We start from the raw sequence: 16,184 nt of genomic DNA, 5'->3' as shown, positions 1-16,184 counted from the left end.
CAGGTGGGGCTTTTTAGGTTCAGCTTTTCCTTTGAGCAAGTAATTTAGAAGGGAACCCACACCCCTGGAGGTTCTAGTTGTCTGTCAACTTTATTTTGATTGAAACGGAGGCATAACATGTCCTAGAAAAATAAAGATTTATGATACAAACTAGACACAGGGGTCAGGGTTGCCCCAGGGGTGAGGGGATCTTTGGTCTGGGGCTGGACGTGATCAGGCGGCCTCTAGTCCTGGAGGAGCCTCACCCAGGCCTCCCCGCACCTGCCTCCCTTTTCAGCAGGAAGGGCCCAGCTGGGAGGGGCTGGTGGTCTGGGGCGCAGACTGCCTGTCCTCCACCCTCCAAGTGGTTCTGGGAACGCTGGATGTCAGTGGAGCTATTAATAGTGTTTTAGGGAGTGATAGGGAGAGGGCTCAAGGGGGCTGGAAATCCAGCCACGTGGCAGGACTTTCAGCTCACAGCTAGTACTGGGTTGAGGGGGGCACAGCCCCGGAGTCAGGACCCCCAAATCTCCCCATATACTGGGGACACAGAGCAAGGAGAGGGCTGTAACAGAGGAGGCCTCCAATCCAGAGGACGGTGTCCCTGGGCAGGAGCAGACAGTGGGGAGCCCCCTGGCACCTCCAGGGCTTGGAGACGTTAAGGGGCCCAGGGATACGTAGTGTGTGGGATCTTCAGCTCTCAGCGGTCATGTCCGAGCGATCCCCTCGTCTGGAGCTGTCCTGGACCTTGAGCACCATTGTCAGGAGAGGCGATGAGGCCCGGCCGGGTCACAGTTCCAGGGGGTCTTCCACAGGCACCGACTGTAGCTGGGTCAGAACCTTGGTCTCGGCTTCCAGCCCCTCATCGACTTCGCCCCCCGCCGTGGACCCCAGGAGCAGTCCTTCAGGGTCAGGGTCCGGCAGCCTCAGCACGGTGTGGGGGGCCTGTGTCCCCAGCCCCTTCTCTGCTTCTAGCAGCCCTTCTGTGCCTGCGCTCAGTTCCAGGCCTGCCGGCCAGATGGGCATAGCTGCAGGCGACAGCATGAGCCCTTCCGGCGGGGGCGCCGGGAAGCCCGGCAGGAGGCCGGAGGAGTCCGCAGGGAAGGGCAGGCTGGCGGCACTGGTGGCGGCAGGGGCGGGTGGCGGCTGTGGCGGCTGATGTGCAGAGAGCGGGCCGAGGGCGTGGACCTCTGGGAGGGCAGGGCTGGGCGCCACTGGGAGGGCTCCCTCGGGCACGGAGATGGCTGCGTCTGGCTTCAGGGGCAGGGCCAGGCTGGGGGCAGGTGGCAGGACCTGGGAGACCAGCATGCTTGTGGGGAAGGTGGCGGTGAGGATGATCTTGCCCTGTTGCACGGCCACGCCTGTCACGATGGGGCTGCCAGACACGGGGTTGGCCAGGAGAAAGTTTCCTGTGGGGACGAGAGGTGGGCCAGGCGTCGGGAGGGTTCTGGGACACACCGCCAGGGACAGGCTGCCCCACCTCCCAGAAGCCCACCGACAGCACTCTCGGCCAGCCCAGCCGTCACCCAGGCCCCAGCCAGGCAGGAGGTACCTGGGGCCGCAGCCGAGGGCAGCTGCAGGGCAGTCACGCCCACGCCGGAGTTTATCAGGTGCACGTTGGTAGGGCCCGCGGCAGCCGCCACCTTCACAGGACTGCCCGGCCCCGCGGCTAACAGTTGCAGTGGCCCCACAGCCTGGGGCAGCGTCACCACCTGTGAGGTGGGTACCACCTGGGGCAAGTTCAACAGCGGGGAGGTGGGGCCCAGGCCTGCGGGGTACCCAGGGGGTGGGGAAAGCGGCACCACTTGGGGAGCAGCTACAGAAGGCACCGGTCCCGGGGGCAGAGGAAAGGTGGCGGCCGGCGGGGGGCCGGGCACCACTTGGGGCAGAGGCCCCGGAGCCTCTTCTCCGGCCGGCACCGAAGCAGCCCCCTGGGCCTCCTTTGTCTCCGGGGCCTCGGGCTGAGCCTCCTCTAGTCGAACCTCCCCGGTCTGAGGGTCCAGGACCAGGGAGGTCTTGCCCTCACTGGCCCCCTGGGGACTGGGCTGCGGGGGCGGTGGTGGTGGAGGAGCGCCACTGCCCCCCGTGAGCAGCAGGGGGCCCAGGCTGGAGGCCTCTCCCAGGGCCAGGCTGTTGATGATGACGGGGCTCCCATTGAGGAGCACAGCTGGGGAGCTGCCTGCAGCCAGGAAGCTCCCATTCACCAGGATGGAAGAGGAGGCAGGGCACGGTGCTGGAGGGGCGGCCCCCGCCAGAAATATGGAGCCCTGGGCAGGGGCCTCGGATGCCACTGGAGCCACGCCCCTGTCCAGGTCCTCAGGACTGCGGCTGGACTCGTCCTCAGTCGTGGGGTTCCCGTCAGACTCGCTGGCCAGAGAAAGGATCGTGAGTTGTGGTCCTCGATGCCTGAGCTTCCGCATCGGCCAGCAAGCTGCCCTGCAGGAGCACAGGCCCACCACTGCCTCCCCACCTTTCCCCGGCCCAAACTTCTGTGGCCAATTTCAGGAGGTTATAAAACCTCCTCAGTCAGACCACCCAAGGCCCCCTGAGACAGAGCGCTTCCAAGTCCAGCACTGATACCTCTTCATAAGAGCCGAAGCTGGCCACATCGGAGGGAGGAGGCCCTCCTCTCCCAGCCCCTTGGCCTCGGGGCCCCAGAGGCTGAGCACTGGGCTGCCCGAAGTCCCCTGGGTCAGGCTGCAAGCAGCCCAGCGTCTTCGGAGGGTGGAGAGGCAGCCGCCCGCTCAGTTCCCGGTGCCTTCCCCCCACCCCCGGGGCGTCAGAGAAGGGAGAGAGGCCGGCGCGAGGGGTGGGAGGGGAAGGGCTTGGGTTACAGGGAAACCGGAGCTGGGGAAGGTTCACGTTTCACAACAAAGACAGACGACGGACCACGCTGTTTGGGCACACAGGGGGGTGGGGTGGGGGGGGTGAGGAAGAGCCTCGGTCAGGGAAAGGCCCGGCAGCCCGCGGGCGTGAAAGATGCCCCCACGCGGGATGGATGGACAAAGGCCCACCCCCCTTTCCGCAGTCCCCCCGTTTTCTTCACTGCCTCCCCCTGGCCAAGAACATGGATGGGATTCCGGATGGAGCTCCGAATGGAGCAGAGGGAAGAGGTCTCACAGCCTACGCGACAGAAGTGAGGTCTGGGAGAGGGCCCCGGGCGTGTGCCAGTTCCGTCCACACGTATTCCCTGCGCTGGGGGGCGGGGAGCGCCTGAAGGTGTGTGCAGGAGGTGTCCCCAGGAGCTCGGCGCGGGTATGGGGGAGAGGGGGTTGGTAGGTAGCACGTCCCCGGGAAAGCGGGACTTGCGCCGCCCGGATCCCCTCACCTCTTGCAGGGCGCGCCGCCGCCCCCGGTCCGATCGCGCTGTCGCCGGTTCTTGAACCAGTTGCTGACCTGCGTGAGCGAGAGGCCGGTGAGCGTGGCCAGGCGGCGCTTCTCGTCCGGCGTAGGGTAGCGGTTGCCGCGATAGCAGGCCTTAAGCGCGGCGCGGGAGCGCTCCTTGAAGCAGTAGACGGTCTCCTCGCCGTCCCATATGGTCTTGGGCAGCGGGAACTTCTTGCGCAGACGGTACTTGTCCACTGCGCCCAGCGCGCGGCCGCGGGCTCGCTCGGCCTCGTGGTAGCGCGCGCGCAGGTAGAGGTCCTGCAGAAAGGCGTGGTGGGCGGCGGGGAAGGGGCGGCTCTCGAGCAGCCGGTAGAGCTCGGCGTACTCGCCTCGCTGGAAGGCCACCAGGGCCCGAGCGCGCAGCACCGGATCGCTGCCACGTAGGCGCTCGGCCGGGGGCAGTGCGCCCAGGAAGCGGCTCAAGCGGCCGGCGTGGCCCGCCTGTAGCAGCGCCTCGCAAACGCACGCCACCTGCTCGGGCGAGAAGCGGAGGCCCGTGGGCGGCTCGGCAGCGGCCTCGGGGGGCGACCCGGGGACGCCCGGGGATCCCGGGCCCTCCGCTCCCGCCGCCGCTTCGCCCGCCCCGGCCCCGGCTGCGGCCGCCGCCTCACCCTCGGCCGCCTGCAAAGTCTGCAGGAGCTGGCGCGCTTCCTCCTCCTCTTCTTCGGTCGCCGCCGCCGCCACCGCCTCCCCCCCAGCCGCCGGCCCCGCGCTCGGCTCCGCAGGCAAGGTAGCCATGTTTTGCAACTTTGGGAAGTTCCTCCCTCCTTCTCCTCCTCCCTCGGGCTTTCCCCAGCCCCCTCCCCCGCCCGTCCCCCCCCCTCCGCCCTCCCCTTCGCGCTTCCCGATCTTCCACCCCCCGCCGACCCCGCGTCTCCCCCAGCAGTGCCAGGCCCAGCTCTCCACTAGGGTCTCGGTCCCAGTGTCTGTGTGTGTGCCCGCCCCCCTCCCCGTCTGTCCGTGATTCTCCTTTTGTTTTCCCTCCGCCTCAGGCCGCGCTTTTTCCTCCCCCCGCGTGTGCCTCAGGCTGAGGGCCTCAGTTTCCCCATCGGGACAACGGAGAAGGTAACGGGCCGTCCGGGAAGGCTAAGGGCGCGAAGCCACCTCCGCCCCGAGACTAAGCTTCTGCACGCCTCCGTCTCCAGAGTCCTCTGAAGGCCCCCCCATGCCCCATCTCGGCCCGCGCTCCGCCCCTCGGAATTCCCGGCTCCGCAGGGGGGCGGGTCCGGCAGGGAGAAGGGGCGGGGGAAACGGGTTAGAAAGTTTGCAGCAACTTTTCTTGAGCTAGTCGCTGGGACCGAGTCGCGTGGCCCGCGCAAGCGCAGTAGTAGGAGGATGGCCGCGCGCGCGCGCGCGCGCGCCCAGCCGGCCCAACCCCCTTCTTGCCGGCCTGCGGGTGGCACAGCTGGGCCACAGCTGGGCAAGGGGCGGTGCCTCCGGGCGACTCGCTAGCCACCTCCTATTGGCCGGATGCCGAAGCCACGCCTTTCAGCGTCCCCACCCCCACCCCCAGCCCGGATTCGTCTGTTTGGCGGCCCTGTAGCTTCTTGCCAGGCCATTGGGCGCCTCCACTCGCCTTCCAATTGGCCCACTGAGCAGCCTCGTTCCCGCAACGCAAAGAGAGCGGACACCGCGGAGTCCAGAGCGTTGGGCAGACGGGAGGGCCTTTTATTCGCGAGGATCGGGGGTGGGGTCCTAGGTGTGGAGAGAGACAATAAATACTGAGGAATGTCGGGGTCTCAGTGCATCCAAAACGTGGATTAGGGTGCTGGGGTCCTGGAACTTGGCGGGTCGGAGGACAGGTCAATAAATACCCAAACTGCCGAGGCGGGCGGAGCCTGCTGTGGCCCCGAGAGCTACGTACGTGAGGAGGGCGCGCGAGTCCCCGAAAAAGCGGGGCTGGCGAAAGCAAAAGGTTCTCGAGAAGGCGGGCGGGGCTCGCACTAGACGTTCGCCGCGGGAAGAGAACATTCCCGGGATAGTAGGGCCTCATGCACAGGGATTTGTGGTCTGCGAGCCGATAGGCGGGGGGCGCGTGGAGGGTGAAAAACTGATGGCCGAGCCCTGGCCCTGCTGTCTCCTCTAGATCGCAGTTTGCCCATCCACGGCGGGGCCTCAGCCAGGCCGGAGTTAGTAGGTGGTTGGTCTGCGATTCTCCCCAGCAGCAACTGCAGCATTCCCGGTTACAAGCCTCCCTGGAGCCCCCTGCTCCTCCCTCCCCGGCCGCCAGGGGGCGGGCCCGGATCACAGGGCTGGAGCTCGGGCGGAGACCCACGCTGGGAGGCGGTGTGAACGGGGAGGCGGTAGGAATGGCTTCTGCGCCGTGCCCAGGTCACCCAACCCTCCAGCTTGGGGTCCTAGGGTTCAGGGGGCGAAGGCGGCTCCCGGGTGGCGCCAGACCGGGGCGAGATGGTGGGCGCAGGCCACCAACCCAGTGCAGCCCAAGGCGGCGGCAGCAGCCAGAGCAACGGCGAACAGGAGCAGGGAACGCGCCTCCGATAGGTCAGGCTTAGGGACCTGCGGACAAGAGGGCGTGATCAGGTCTTGGCGGCACGGCCCCCCGATTGGCTCCTGGGACTCGCCACGCCCACGCCTATAGGTGGGTTCACAATCCTCTCTCGTCCCGCCCCGCCCCCGCGGGCAGTTGCGGTTGGTCCGCGGGCAAGCTTCAAGTCTCGTCCGAACTCGCCACTGGCTGCTTCCTAGCGGCCTGAGCTGATTGGCTGCCCGCGCATCCTCCCTCCCCGCGGCGGCCCCGCTCGACAGAGGCGCAGCTAAGCAGAGGAGGCTTGGGGTGCTTGGTGCGAGGAGGGGGCGCGGCGGCGGGCGGGCGTGAGCAGCCGGACGTACCCTGGCAGGGAGCAGCAGGTGGCGGCGGTGCATGGGGCCTGGCCCCACCAGCGGGCATTGGCCCAGAGCCACGGCCGGGGGGCCATCTAGCTGGAGAGAGAAGGGACAGGTGACCCGATCGGAGCCCAGCCCGGCCCGGCCGCCCTCGGCAGGAGGCGAGAGACATTGAACGGAGTCGGGGAGGGAATCTAGGGAGATCCTAGATGGGATCTGGTTAGAGGCCCGGACCGAGGGCTGTCTGGTAGACGTGGGGCTGAGTGGAGGGTGTCTGCCGTCTGGAACCCCAAAGACATAGGGTGATCCCTAAATCCGGACGGGGAGACGGGGCCGGGGTTGCAGAGGGGCCAGCAGGCTTGATACAGGGGAAAAAGAGGGGTCTTACATGGGAAGGTGCATCCGTGGCCCGGGGACTGGGGACCCCCGTGACAGCTGGAAGGAGAAGAGAGAGGCGTAGGGCGCGTGGAGGGACGGAGGAGGGCGGTGGCGCGGCGTGCCCCAGCCTGGGCCCCTCGCCCTCCCCCAGGTGGTCCACACACGCCGCGGGCCCACCTCCCCCCGTCGCCCTCGGGAAAGGGGACGGATGGGGGACTCGCCTGCATCTCCCCCGGCCTGCAGCAGCTCCATCCGCTCCTGCAGCTGCCGGACGCGCGCCTCCAGGTCTCGGTTCCGGGCCTCGGCCTCACGGAGCTGACTGCGGGGAGGGAAAGACCGTGAGCCCTTCCGGACCGGACCTGGGCGAGACGGGCTGCCGACGGTAGCGACCAGCCCCGGCGCCCCGACCCCGACCTGGCAAAGCTCTGGTTGGCTGTGCGGATGGCCTCCAGCTCCCGGCTCAGGCTCTGCCGTGTAAGCACCTCCTCCTCCAGGGCCTCCTGGAGCTCCCGCAGCGTCACCTGGGCCTCCGCCGCCACCACCGCCGCCGCCGCCGCCGCCGCCGCCGCCGCGGGAACGGCCTCCGGAGCTGCCGCTTCGGCCTGCGTGCGGGACCTGGCTTAGGGCTGCCCGCTCCTGCAGCGCCCAAGACTTGGGCACCGGTTCTAGGCTGGGATCTTCCCTTGTCCTCTAGATCTTTCCGGAATCCCCACAGCTCCTGCAGTGACCCACGTCTCCTCCTTCCCTAACTAACCCCAGCCCCTGCCTTGGTCTCCGGCCTCCAGTCTGGGCCCTTCCCACCCACCTTCCACACAGGAACCAAAGGGCTATTCCTACAACTCTTACCCAACTTGACCATGGCCCTCCCCTCTTCTCCAGTCCTTGGGCGTCCTCAGGAGAAGGCCTGCCTCACCAAAAGGCCCTGTTTGGTTTGTCTCTGTCTCCCCTCCCCTCATTCTCCAGCCCCCTCTTCCCGGAACAATTCAGCCTAACGACCCTCCTTTCCCGTTCAAGAATAAACCTTTGCCTTGAGGTTCTGTCTGCTGACCAAGGGCCGGCCCCCTCCTCCCACACACAAAGGCCTTTATTTCTTCAGGGGGATGATTTCTGACTGAAGTAACTTTGTCTCTACTTTGCATTCTCTCTTTCTATCAAGCCAACTCCCAGAGGGCTTCAGGCCGGCAGCACACAAGACCCCGGAAGCCCCTGCCTTTCTCGGATTCTCCCTGACCGACCTTCTCCTCCAGAGACTCACTGTTTCCTCTGGTGGCGGCACCGTGGGCTCTGGGCTGGGCGCCCGCACAGGTGGCTCAGGCAATGGCTCGGCCTCCAGTTCCATGGCCGTGGGGCCTGGGACCTCCTCGTCCCTGGGGAGAGGAAGAGGGCGAGGGGAGGGAGAACCAGGCCCCCTCAAGAGGTTGTCCACCCCCCTGGGTTTAGAGCCAGGACTCCCTCTTCTGTGGGCGTGGGACAGCCAGGCCCTGAAGGGCCCCTGGAGTGAGGAGGGGGCAGGGCAGGTTGATGGGACGGGTCCCCTTCTTGTTAGTAAAGGCCCGCCCTTCACATGGCCTCAGGCCCCTGGGAGCTGGCCTCTCTGCACCTTCTGTGGGAACCTGGGGTCGAGACACCCATATGCGGGGTCACTCATCTCCCCGTCCACGTGACCTTTGCAGACCCCTCTCCTTAGGACTTCAGGACAATGAGGGGGACCCCACCCAGCTCTGGCCACCTCCAAAGATACAGTGTTAAGACTGGGTGTGGGATCCCACGACTGATTCTAGTTCTCTGCACCCCGCCCCCTGCCATCCCCAGCTGCTGGAGGGAGACCCCTCCTCCCCAGGAATATGAAATTACAATAAAAGTGGATGGCCCCTCGCACCCAGCACTCCCTCTCTGGAAACAGGTCTCAAGGACCCCAGGATCCTGGGCACCCCCCGAGACCACGCTGCAGCTGTCCATCCAATCTGGGTTATAACAGAGAAGACGGGTTAACGGAGTCCTGTCCCCCCCCCAGAAAGGAGAGTACCGCACAGTGGCTCATGTTTGGCCTTCGTTCAGGACAAGAAGGGACATTTTGATACATTGTTCGGCAAAAGACTAGATTGGATCACAGCATGTTCTCACAGTTGTCCAGTTTGTGTGTGCGCATGTGTGAGCCAGGGAGCTCCTTTCCCTTGCCAGAATTTTCTAATTTACCAGTGACAAACGATGTATTGTTTGTATAATTAATGTTTTTAAAAGGCTTTATGGTTAGGGGCGCCTGGCTGGCTCAGTCAGTAGAGCATCTGATGCTTGATCTCAGGGGTCGTGAGTTCAAGCCCCACATTGGGTGTGGAGCCTCCTTTAAATAAACAAACAAGGGGCGCCTGGGTGGCTCAGTCGGTTGGGCATCCGACTTCAGCTCAGGTCACGACCTCGCGGTCTGCGAGTTCAAGCCCTGTGTTGGGCTCTGGGCTGATGGCTCAGAGCCTGGAGCCTGCTTCCGATTCTGTGTCTCCCTCTCTCTCTGCCCCTCCCCCGTTCATGCTGTGTCTCTCTCTGTCTCAAAAATAAATAAACGTTAAAAAAAATTAAAAAAAAAAAACAAATAAAGAAGTAGCTTTATGGTTATATGAGCGATTCAAAAAAGTTTGTATTCCTTTAAGACTGATTTTAAACTTCTATGTTTCTTATTTTCTAAGATTCTGAGGTCCCGTGACTGGACTAGCAATCTGAAAGTGGACGCCTGGAAGATTCTGGAAGCCCAAGTCTGTGGCTCCAGGGTTTTGCAAGGGAATCTAAAACTTCACAGTACTTACGGTCTGACATCGTAAGGTCCTACAACTCCGGACTCCTAACAGTCCTTGGTCCCAAGACGCTACGCTTCTGAGCCTGATCTTGCAACCCTAGTGGGAGCCCCCGAACAGCGCTTACCTGAGGGCCATGCAGGAGTAGGAGTAGCCCACAAATGGCAGGTGGACCCCCAGGGGCATGCCTTCCCGCATGTCGGACAGCGTCTCCTGTACCAGAGAAATCCAGATGTGGAGTGACCTGTGCTCCTCAGGGCTGGTGCCTCACCCCTTCCCAGTCTTGGCTTAAATGCCAGCTCCCCACCCCACCCCAGCTTGGGGCCTCGTCTAAAGTGGCCCCTCCCTCATCTTCTTTCATTGTATCCGGCTGCTTCCCTCAGGGCGCTCTCCACGGTGTCATTCTATACTTCTCCCGACTACACGTGGACGAGGGCGGGGACCTGGGGCTGGCCTGGTCCCTGTGGGTCCCCAGCAGTGCCCAGCACTGGGGTGGCTTGTACAACAGTTGAGAGAGAGATGGCCTACGAGAGATTCCTCTACGGTGTTTTCCTGCCTCACTTCTTACCCTTCCAGGTCTCGGCTCAGATAGCCGAGGCTTCCTCCTCCAGGAAGCCCTCCAAAACTTTCCAGGGTGGGTGGGGAGCCCGCGCCCCCCTCCGCACACCCCCCCTCCCTTGTCTCACCCCTGAACTCTCCCTCTGGGGCATCACTGTCTGGGGACAAGTCTATGTTCCCCACTGGACTGCGAATCCAGATCACCGCTGGGTTCCCGGCGCTGGGTGGGCACAGAGCAGGCGCTCTGGGGGAGGAATGATTTCAAGACCCCAGGAGATGGGTACTATTCTAACCCCAGCTCTCTGGATGAGGGATGGGGGTGGGGCGTGGGTGGGGGGAATACCCTCTGCCCAGCAGGGGTCGCAGGTACCTACCCCGCCCCCGCTCACCATGGCAGTGAGCCCGTCTTCCACCACATCGAAGTTGCACGTGTCAGTGGCACCCTCGAAATCCGGTGTAAATGGGGGCACGCTGTCTCGGAGACTGTCCCAGTCAAGGCCAAAGAAAAAAGGATGGTTCTGGAAATCACCTGCTCCGTCCCGGCCCAGCCGCGTCTCAGGAGGACACAGCAGCCGCTGGATGAGGTCTCGGGCCTCCTCAGGGACCCCTGCGTCGGCAAGCGGTAGAGACAGGTGCTCCTGCACGAGGGAGAGGGAGGGCAGGGGATGCTGGCCTGGCGTTACGTGCCAAGGGAGATCAGGGGTTCCTCTGGCCGTGCTCACCTTGTAGTGCACGATCTTGCCGTAGGTCTCAGCCGTGGAGTCGGCGTAGAAGGGCGTCTGCCCGTAGAACATTTCATAGGCGAACACTCCCAGTGCCCACCAGTCACACTCGGGCCCATAGCTGCCCAGCCCGGGCCCGCCGCCCACAGCCTGCAGGATCTCAGGGGACAAGTAGTCCGGGGTGCCCACCGCCACCAGCGACCGCACCTGAGCCAAAAAGGTCCAGAGCTGGGCTCGGCCCCGCCCCTCCCAGCTCTGGCTCCGCCCCTCCTCCTAACCACGCCCCGAGTGCTTTAGTCCCTCCCCTTTTCTGTTCTAACCGGGAGCGGCTCACACACTTAGGCGTGGGTCCCCTCCCTGTAACCCCTCTAAATCTGGTCGGGCCCCCACCTCTACCTGGGCGCCTCAGCCCCGCCCCCACACTCTGCGCTTCTGTCCCCCCACCTGCCGCCACTCCTCATTGGTGGCCGCAGTGCCCGAAGCGGCGCCCCACGCACCGTTCCGTCCGCCCTCAACTTGAGGCAGGACCCGAAGTCGGCCAAGCGGATGTGGCCACAGCGGTCCAGCAGGATGTTGTCGGGTTTGATGTCCCTGGGCAAACGGAGGGTGGGGGTGGATGTGAGCCTCCCTCCATCCATCTCGGCAGGTTCCACCCCTCCAGGCAGCGCGGCCTCGGGTCCCACCCTCTTAGGGACCATGCTCTCCAGCTCCGGGCCTCTCCACTCCCTACCCCCTCAGAACCCATTTCCTCGGCTTCCGCGCCTTAGGGGACTCTGCAATTCTGAACCCCACTCCTCTGGCCCTGTCCCCAGTGGCCCCAACCAAGGAGGTCCCTCTGCAGGGCCCGCCCCCTCTGGGTCCCCACCTTTGCGGTACCGTGCCCAGGTGCAACTTTGCTTTCCCTCTCTGGGCCCCGCCCTCAGCCGCCCGCCCCTCAGCCCCTGCTGCGCCCACCTGTGTACATAGCCCAGCCGGTGCACTGAGTCTATGGCCATGACAATCTCGGCCAGGTAGAAGCGCGCCATTTCGGCTGGGATCCGCTCCCCAAACTTGCTCAGCAGCGTTAGCAGGTCCCCGCCCACGTAGTACTCCATGACCAGGTACTAGCAGGGGGCGTGTCATGGGGGGGTCAGTAGCACCCCTCGGCACCGATCGCCGATAGCCCGGGACAAAGACTCCCACAGATGCCCCATCCCTGGGGAGAGACCCCGCAGCCCCAGCCCCAAGAGAGCCCAAGAGATCTCCGAGGCCAAATCAGAGACACTCCCCCCCCCCCAAAAAAAAAACCCTAATTTCCCCCAGGATGTCACCGGACAGAAGGAGGGAAAAAGACTCAGAGAACCGCCCCCCCCCCCCCCCAGTGCCCAGATACCCCCTGCCCAGTGGCCCCCACATCGACTAGAGAGCTATCCCAGTCCCGGTGAGAGATCCCCGCCCCACCCCCACCCCCGACGGCGGCATCTTTCGCAGAGTCCACTAGAATCCGCCCGGGAAAAGAGCCGTAAGTGACATCTCCCCTCCCGGGCAAGGAAGACCAGTTCCTACCACACCCAGAGGCAGCTCCCCAAGCCTAGCCCTTCCTCTGCCTGACCCCGTCTCGTTAACTGCCAGCCTCGGGGTCGGGGTCCAGCTCTCTAGTCGCCCCGGCCCGGGGCTCACCAGGTAGTTCTCGTCCTGGAAAGCGAAGTGCAGCTCCGTGATCCAGCGCCGGTCCCCGTTCACCAACACATCCCTCTCCTCGCGGAAGCACGACACCTGCGGGGCACCCGCGGGCGCTGAAGCGGGCCGGGCGGGAGTTGGGGTGGGTAATCCTCGCGTCCCGCACGTCCAGCCCCGGCCCTCACCTCGCCTCTCTTCAGCATGTCCCATTTATTCATGATCTTCATGGCGTACACCTGGCCCGTCTGCTTCATCTTCACCACCGCCACCTGAAGGCCGAAACGGGGTGACTGGGGCTGAGGTGGCGCGGGGGGGGGGGGGGGGGGAGGGGGGCGGAAACACCCGGGCTCGCTCCGATCGGACTCCACCCCCGATACAACCCAGTCGTGGCCCCGCCCCACCGCCAACGCCACGCCCATCGACCCAAAGTCCCGCCCCCCGCCCCTCTGGTGTAGTTTTTCTAAACTCAGTCATTCATCAATTTCTAAGGACCCGCCCCGAACCCCTGTGTCCCGCCCACTGCGTGAGCAGTCTCGTCTCCCGCTCCGCCGAGCTGCAGTGACAGCTCACGGCTCACCTCGCTGAACGCCCCGCGTCCGATCACCTTCAGAATCTCGAAGTCATCCCTCTGCAGTCGGGCCTCCTTAAGCCTCTCGGCGATGGGCTCCACTGGGGGGCGAGGGGAGGTGAGAACCGAGGCTAACTGGGACTGACACCCCAGACAGGAGGAAGTCCCACCCTCTGCCCCTCAGTCTCCCCCTCTCTCCATCCTCGGTCTCCTCTGTCCCTTGTTCTCTCTTCTCTCTCTCTCCTAGGACTGTCAGTCTCCCAAGGGCTTCCCCACCAAAACACTGTGAGGGTTGGGGACACCCCAAACTGCCCTCCTACAGAAAAAGGTGGGATGCCTGGGAACCCCTTTTTGGGAAGGCCATTGGGCCGGAGGGCCCTAGTGGCTGCAGGTGGAGAGCGCGGGCTCTGCAGGACCGACGGGGAAGATATGAGACCCAGGCCTGAGGGCCCCCTGAGCTTCAGGCCCCACCCCCACTCGGGCTGGTGGAGGGAGTGCCCAACAGGCCCACCCCAGCATTCTCAGTCTGTCTCTGGTCACCTGTCTCTGGAACATTCGGTTTAATCCAGTACCTCCAGGTTTATGATGCAGGTGGCTTTGGACCACACTTTGGGAGACACTGGATTTGGGGCTGGGGCTGGGAGAAGGAGCAAGAAACACAAAGCCAGCGTGGACCCCCAAATCCCAGGCTCTAGTGTATTCTCTTTGCCCTCAACTCCACAAAGAGGGCTCCTTCAGTACCCCTCACTTACAGGTGGGGAGTCAGGGCCCAGGCGGGTGAAGCGGTCGTCCCAAGGCCCCACAGCTAGGAGTTAAAGGGGGCAGGTTGGGAGGGGGAGACTGGGACATGGAGAGGGAGGGCGGGAAGTAGCAGACGCTGGGGACTTGAGAGGCAGGACAGAGAGACGGACGTGTGCAAGTGGGAATAAGGGGAGACGGAGTGCGTTATGGAAGGGAGAGAGGTGCCCCCCATGAGGTTCGGGGAGAGTGGGCCGCAGGCAGGGAAGAACCAGCCAGGGCCCAGAACGGGGGAGGGAGGAGAGAGCCAAGACGTTGAGCCCTTTTAAGGCAGCAGGAACCCAGGCCCCCTCCCCCGCCCGGGCAGCCCGGCAGGGGAGGGGCCGCAGGATGCTGCTCGGGCCACAAAAGGAGCGCTCCTTACGGGAGAGCCAGACCCCTGCCCCCAGCTCAGGGCTCAGTTTACCCTGCTAGCCCCACTTCACGCTCTGCGAAATCAGGGCTGACAGAGGTACTGAGTGTTGGGGGAGGCGGAGAGAAAGTTCCTACAGGGGCTGAGCTGCCTGGCCTTTGGTCTCCACCTTCCTATCTCTGAAATGGGAGGGACAGGAGTGGGGCCTGGGTCAGAAGGAGATGGTCACAAGAAAGGAGCAAGAGGGAGAAGGCAGAGAGAGACACACGGAGCCCACGGACCAAGAGCAGGCCGCTGGAGGGGCAACCCAGTGTGGGGACCGAGTGGCAGGGTGTCAGAGAGACAGAAAACCCAAGGAGCCTGGGCCCTGGGGTGGAGGAAGGGCCGGGCAGACAAGGCCAGAAGCTGAGGCGGGCACATCTTCCCTCCAGACCTGTGTCCAGGGAAAGACCTGCCTGGCAAGAAGGGACTTTGTGGGAGAGCCGGGAGGTCGGAGGTCATGAGCTAGGAGAATGAGTGATGGGAGGGGGGTAGTTAGAGGGGAGTCAGGGCTCCCCATGCAGACCACAGTGAAACAGGGCTGGGGGGGGGTACACCCAGAAGAACCTTAAGTTGTTCCTCCTCCATCCAAGGGGTGAAGGGCGCTGAGTGGCGCCTGTCTCAGAGCTGGCTCTCCCCCGGGGCCCGCCTGAGTCACCGCACCCTCCCAGTGCCTGGGCACCTGTCGGGGCAGCTGGAGAGGCTGGAGCCAAACACCTGCCCGTTGGCCGCGCCCCTGGCAGCTGCCCCGTGCTGTCCTTTCTGCCTGCCCCTGTGCTCTGGGAAACCAGGGTGGAAGGCCATGGGGCCCGTTTCAGTGGGGGCACCCTAAAATACGGGGCTCCTGGCATGTCCTTAGGCCTAGACTTTGTGGAGGGGATACAGAGGGACCACGGGAAGCTGTGCCCAGCCCAGCCTCCCAAGTCCTGGTTGTGAGTCCTGGCTGTCCTGGCCTCTGCTGACCCCAGCCTGCCCTGCCAGGGTGGCACGGGGGAAGGGGCATGTCACCCTGGGACCTGGCACCGAGTTCCGGGCTCCTGAATGGGAGGCTCTCCCACGTCCATCCTGCCCCCAACCACCAGCCCCCCCCGTGCCCAGGTCCATCTCCTGCCTCTGCCCTGCCCCCACCGCCCCCCAATCCGGGGGCGTCCATGCAGGCGGGCACTCACCCCACTGCAAGAAGTCGGCCACATACTTGTCCTGGGCCAGGTCGGAGGCGCCCAGCTCCTGGTGGACGCCCAGGAGAAGGTCGAGCAGGGGCTCCAGCCCCAGGAAGCCGGGGTCCAGCACCAGCTGCTCGAGCCGCCTCAGCCGCACCTCGGCTGACATGTCGGGCAGGCAGCACCATGGCCCCCTCCCCGGGCCGGGGGCTCGGGGTCCTCCCGTCACGGGGCCTGGCAGCCCCTGTCCAGGCCTCGGGGCTCTGGCTGCATGTCTGCCTGTCCCTGGCTGTCCCCTGGGCCTCTCTGGCCACTTCTCTCTGCTGCTGAGGCCTCCTCCCCTTCTCCCCACCCCTCGGTTCGGCCCCCTCCCGCCTCCCAGCCTTAACCCCTCATGAGCCAGGCCCCCCAACTCCCTCCTCCCGGGGCCCCTCAGAACACTTCGGAGTGAGATGGGGGGGTGAAGAATTTCAACTCTCCCACCATGCACCCCCCCCCCCCCAAAAAAGGCAGAGCACAGAGGAAGCTACAGGTGTGGCAGATGCCAAAGATGAGCCCTCCCATTCCATTCCGAGGGGGCCAATTGAGGTTCAGAATGATCGGGTAACGCCCCCTTCTCAAGCCCAGGAATCGGGGTGGGGTGAGAAAGGGGTGAGGCCTGGGAAGGGGGGGGTAGGAGGCCAGCTTCGCGGGTGACTCAGCCACGGAGTCAGACTTTGGGATGGTTTAAATTTAGCCCTCAGGACCTCTGCTTTACACTGACTTTTTTTTTTTTTTTTTGGCAGGAGGTGGGGAAGGGGTGGTGAGAGAATTGGGAAGGGAGGCCCTCAGGAGCCAGGACCAGGGGTGACCCGCTGGCCAAAGCCTGGGGGAGAAAAAGGAGCCCCCAAAATAGCTCCTTGGACCCTGGCCCCGCAGCCACATTCCTGCCTGGGCTAGGATTAGAAACAGAAA

At 64.5% G+C, this 16,184-nt stretch overlaps 2 protein-coding genes and 2 long non-coding RNA genes across 9 annotated transcripts; 2 read left to right on the top strand and 2 right to left on the bottom strand.

Annotated features, from left to right (window-relative positions):
• Positions 1-71: 71 nt before the first annotated feature.
• Positions 72-4,119, bottom strand: SIX5 (SIX homeobox 5). Its single transcript, XM_043600468.1, has 3 exons — positions 3,308-4,119; positions 1,532-2,346; positions 72-1,388 (listed from the first exon to the last, which is right to left on the bottom strand). Exons 1-3 carry the CDS (start codon positions 4,102-4,104, stop codon positions 769-771), a joined length of 2,232 nt encoding a protein of 743 aa, XP_043456403.1. The 5' UTR covers positions 4,105-4,119; the 3' UTR covers positions 72-768.
• On the top strand, positions 4,002-5,099 carry LOC122494961. The gene is made up of 2 exons (XR_006300306.1): positions 4,002-4,096; positions 4,393-5,099. It is a non-coding gene; the product is annotated as an uncharacterized LOC122494961 (long non-coding RNA).
• DMPK (DM1 protein kinase) lies at positions 5,014-15,676 on the bottom strand. 6 transcript variants are annotated; one of them, XM_043600479.1, is made up of 15 exons: positions 15,240-15,676; positions 12,891-12,982; positions 12,499-12,582; positions 12,314-12,409; positions 11,609-11,757; positions 11,152-11,245; positions 10,655-10,861; positions 10,307-10,570; positions 9,502-9,587; positions 7,844-7,955; positions 7,003-7,190; positions 6,810-6,907; positions 6,599-6,645; positions 6,217-6,306; positions 5,014-5,883 (listed from the first exon to the last, which is right to left on the bottom strand). In XM_043600479.1, exons 1-15 carry the CDS (start codon positions 15,397-15,399, stop codon positions 5,731-5,733), a joined length of 1,920 nt encoding a protein of 639 aa, XP_043456414.1. In that variant the 5' UTR covers positions 15,400-15,676; the 3' UTR covers positions 5,014-5,730. The 6 variants fall into 6 exon arrangements, with proteins under 6 accessions (XP_043456414.1, XP_043456413.1, XP_043456416.1 ...); XM_043600478.1 differs by having other exon boundaries at positions 6,217-6,302; positions 15,240-15,574; XM_043600481.1 differs by having other exon boundaries at positions 10,322-10,570; positions 15,240-15,574.
• Positions 6,950-8,590, top strand: LOC122494960. The gene is made up of 2 exons (XR_006300305.1): positions 6,950-7,062; positions 7,745-8,590. It is a non-coding gene; the product is annotated as an uncharacterized LOC122494960 (long non-coding RNA).
• Positions 15,677-16,184: the final 508 nt, after the last annotated feature.

This window comes from Prionailurus bengalensis, chromosome E2 (assembly GCF_016509475.1).
Source record: "Prionailurus bengalensis isolate Pbe53 chromosome E2, Fcat_Pben_1.1_paternal_pri, whole genome shotgun sequence".
Taxonomy (NCBI): domain Eukaryota; kingdom Metazoa; phylum Chordata; class Mammalia; order Carnivora; family Felidae; genus Prionailurus; species Prionailurus bengalensis.
The sequence above is the reverse complement of the archived record's forward strand: the minus strand, read 5'-3'. Positions and strand labels throughout refer to the sequence as shown.

What these genes read in the sequence shown, in the direction of transcription:
- SIX5 (XM_043600468.1), bottom strand. Translation starts at nt 4,104, where the DNA reads ATGGCTACCTTGCCTGCGGAGCCGAGCGCGGGGCCGGCGGCTGGGGGG. An exon ending in GGCGGCGCGCCCTGCAAGAG is followed by an intron (nt 2,347 to 3,307) that starts GTGAGGGGATCC and finishes TTCTCTGGCCAG; the next exon opens with CGAGTCTGACGGGAACCCCA. An exon ending in GCCCTCGGCTGCGGCCCCAG is followed by an intron (nt 1,389 to 1,531) that starts GTACCTCCTGCC and finishes TCGTCCCCACAG; the next exon opens with GAAACTTTCTCCTGGCCAAC.
- DMPK (XM_043600478.1), bottom strand. Translation starts at nt 15,399, where the DNA reads ATGTCAGCCGAGGTGCGGCTGAGGCGGCTCGAGCAGCTGGTGCTGGAC. An exon ending in CGGCTGGGCTATGTACACAG is followed by an intron (nt 11,246 to 11,608) that starts GTGGGCGCAGCA and finishes CCGTTTGCCCAG; the next exon opens with GGACATCAAACCCGACAACA. An exon ending in CCACGGATGCACCTTCCCAT is followed by an intron (nt 6,303 to 6,598) that starts GTAAGACCCCTC and finishes CTCTCCAGCTAG; the next exon opens with ATGGCCCCCCGGCCGTGGCT.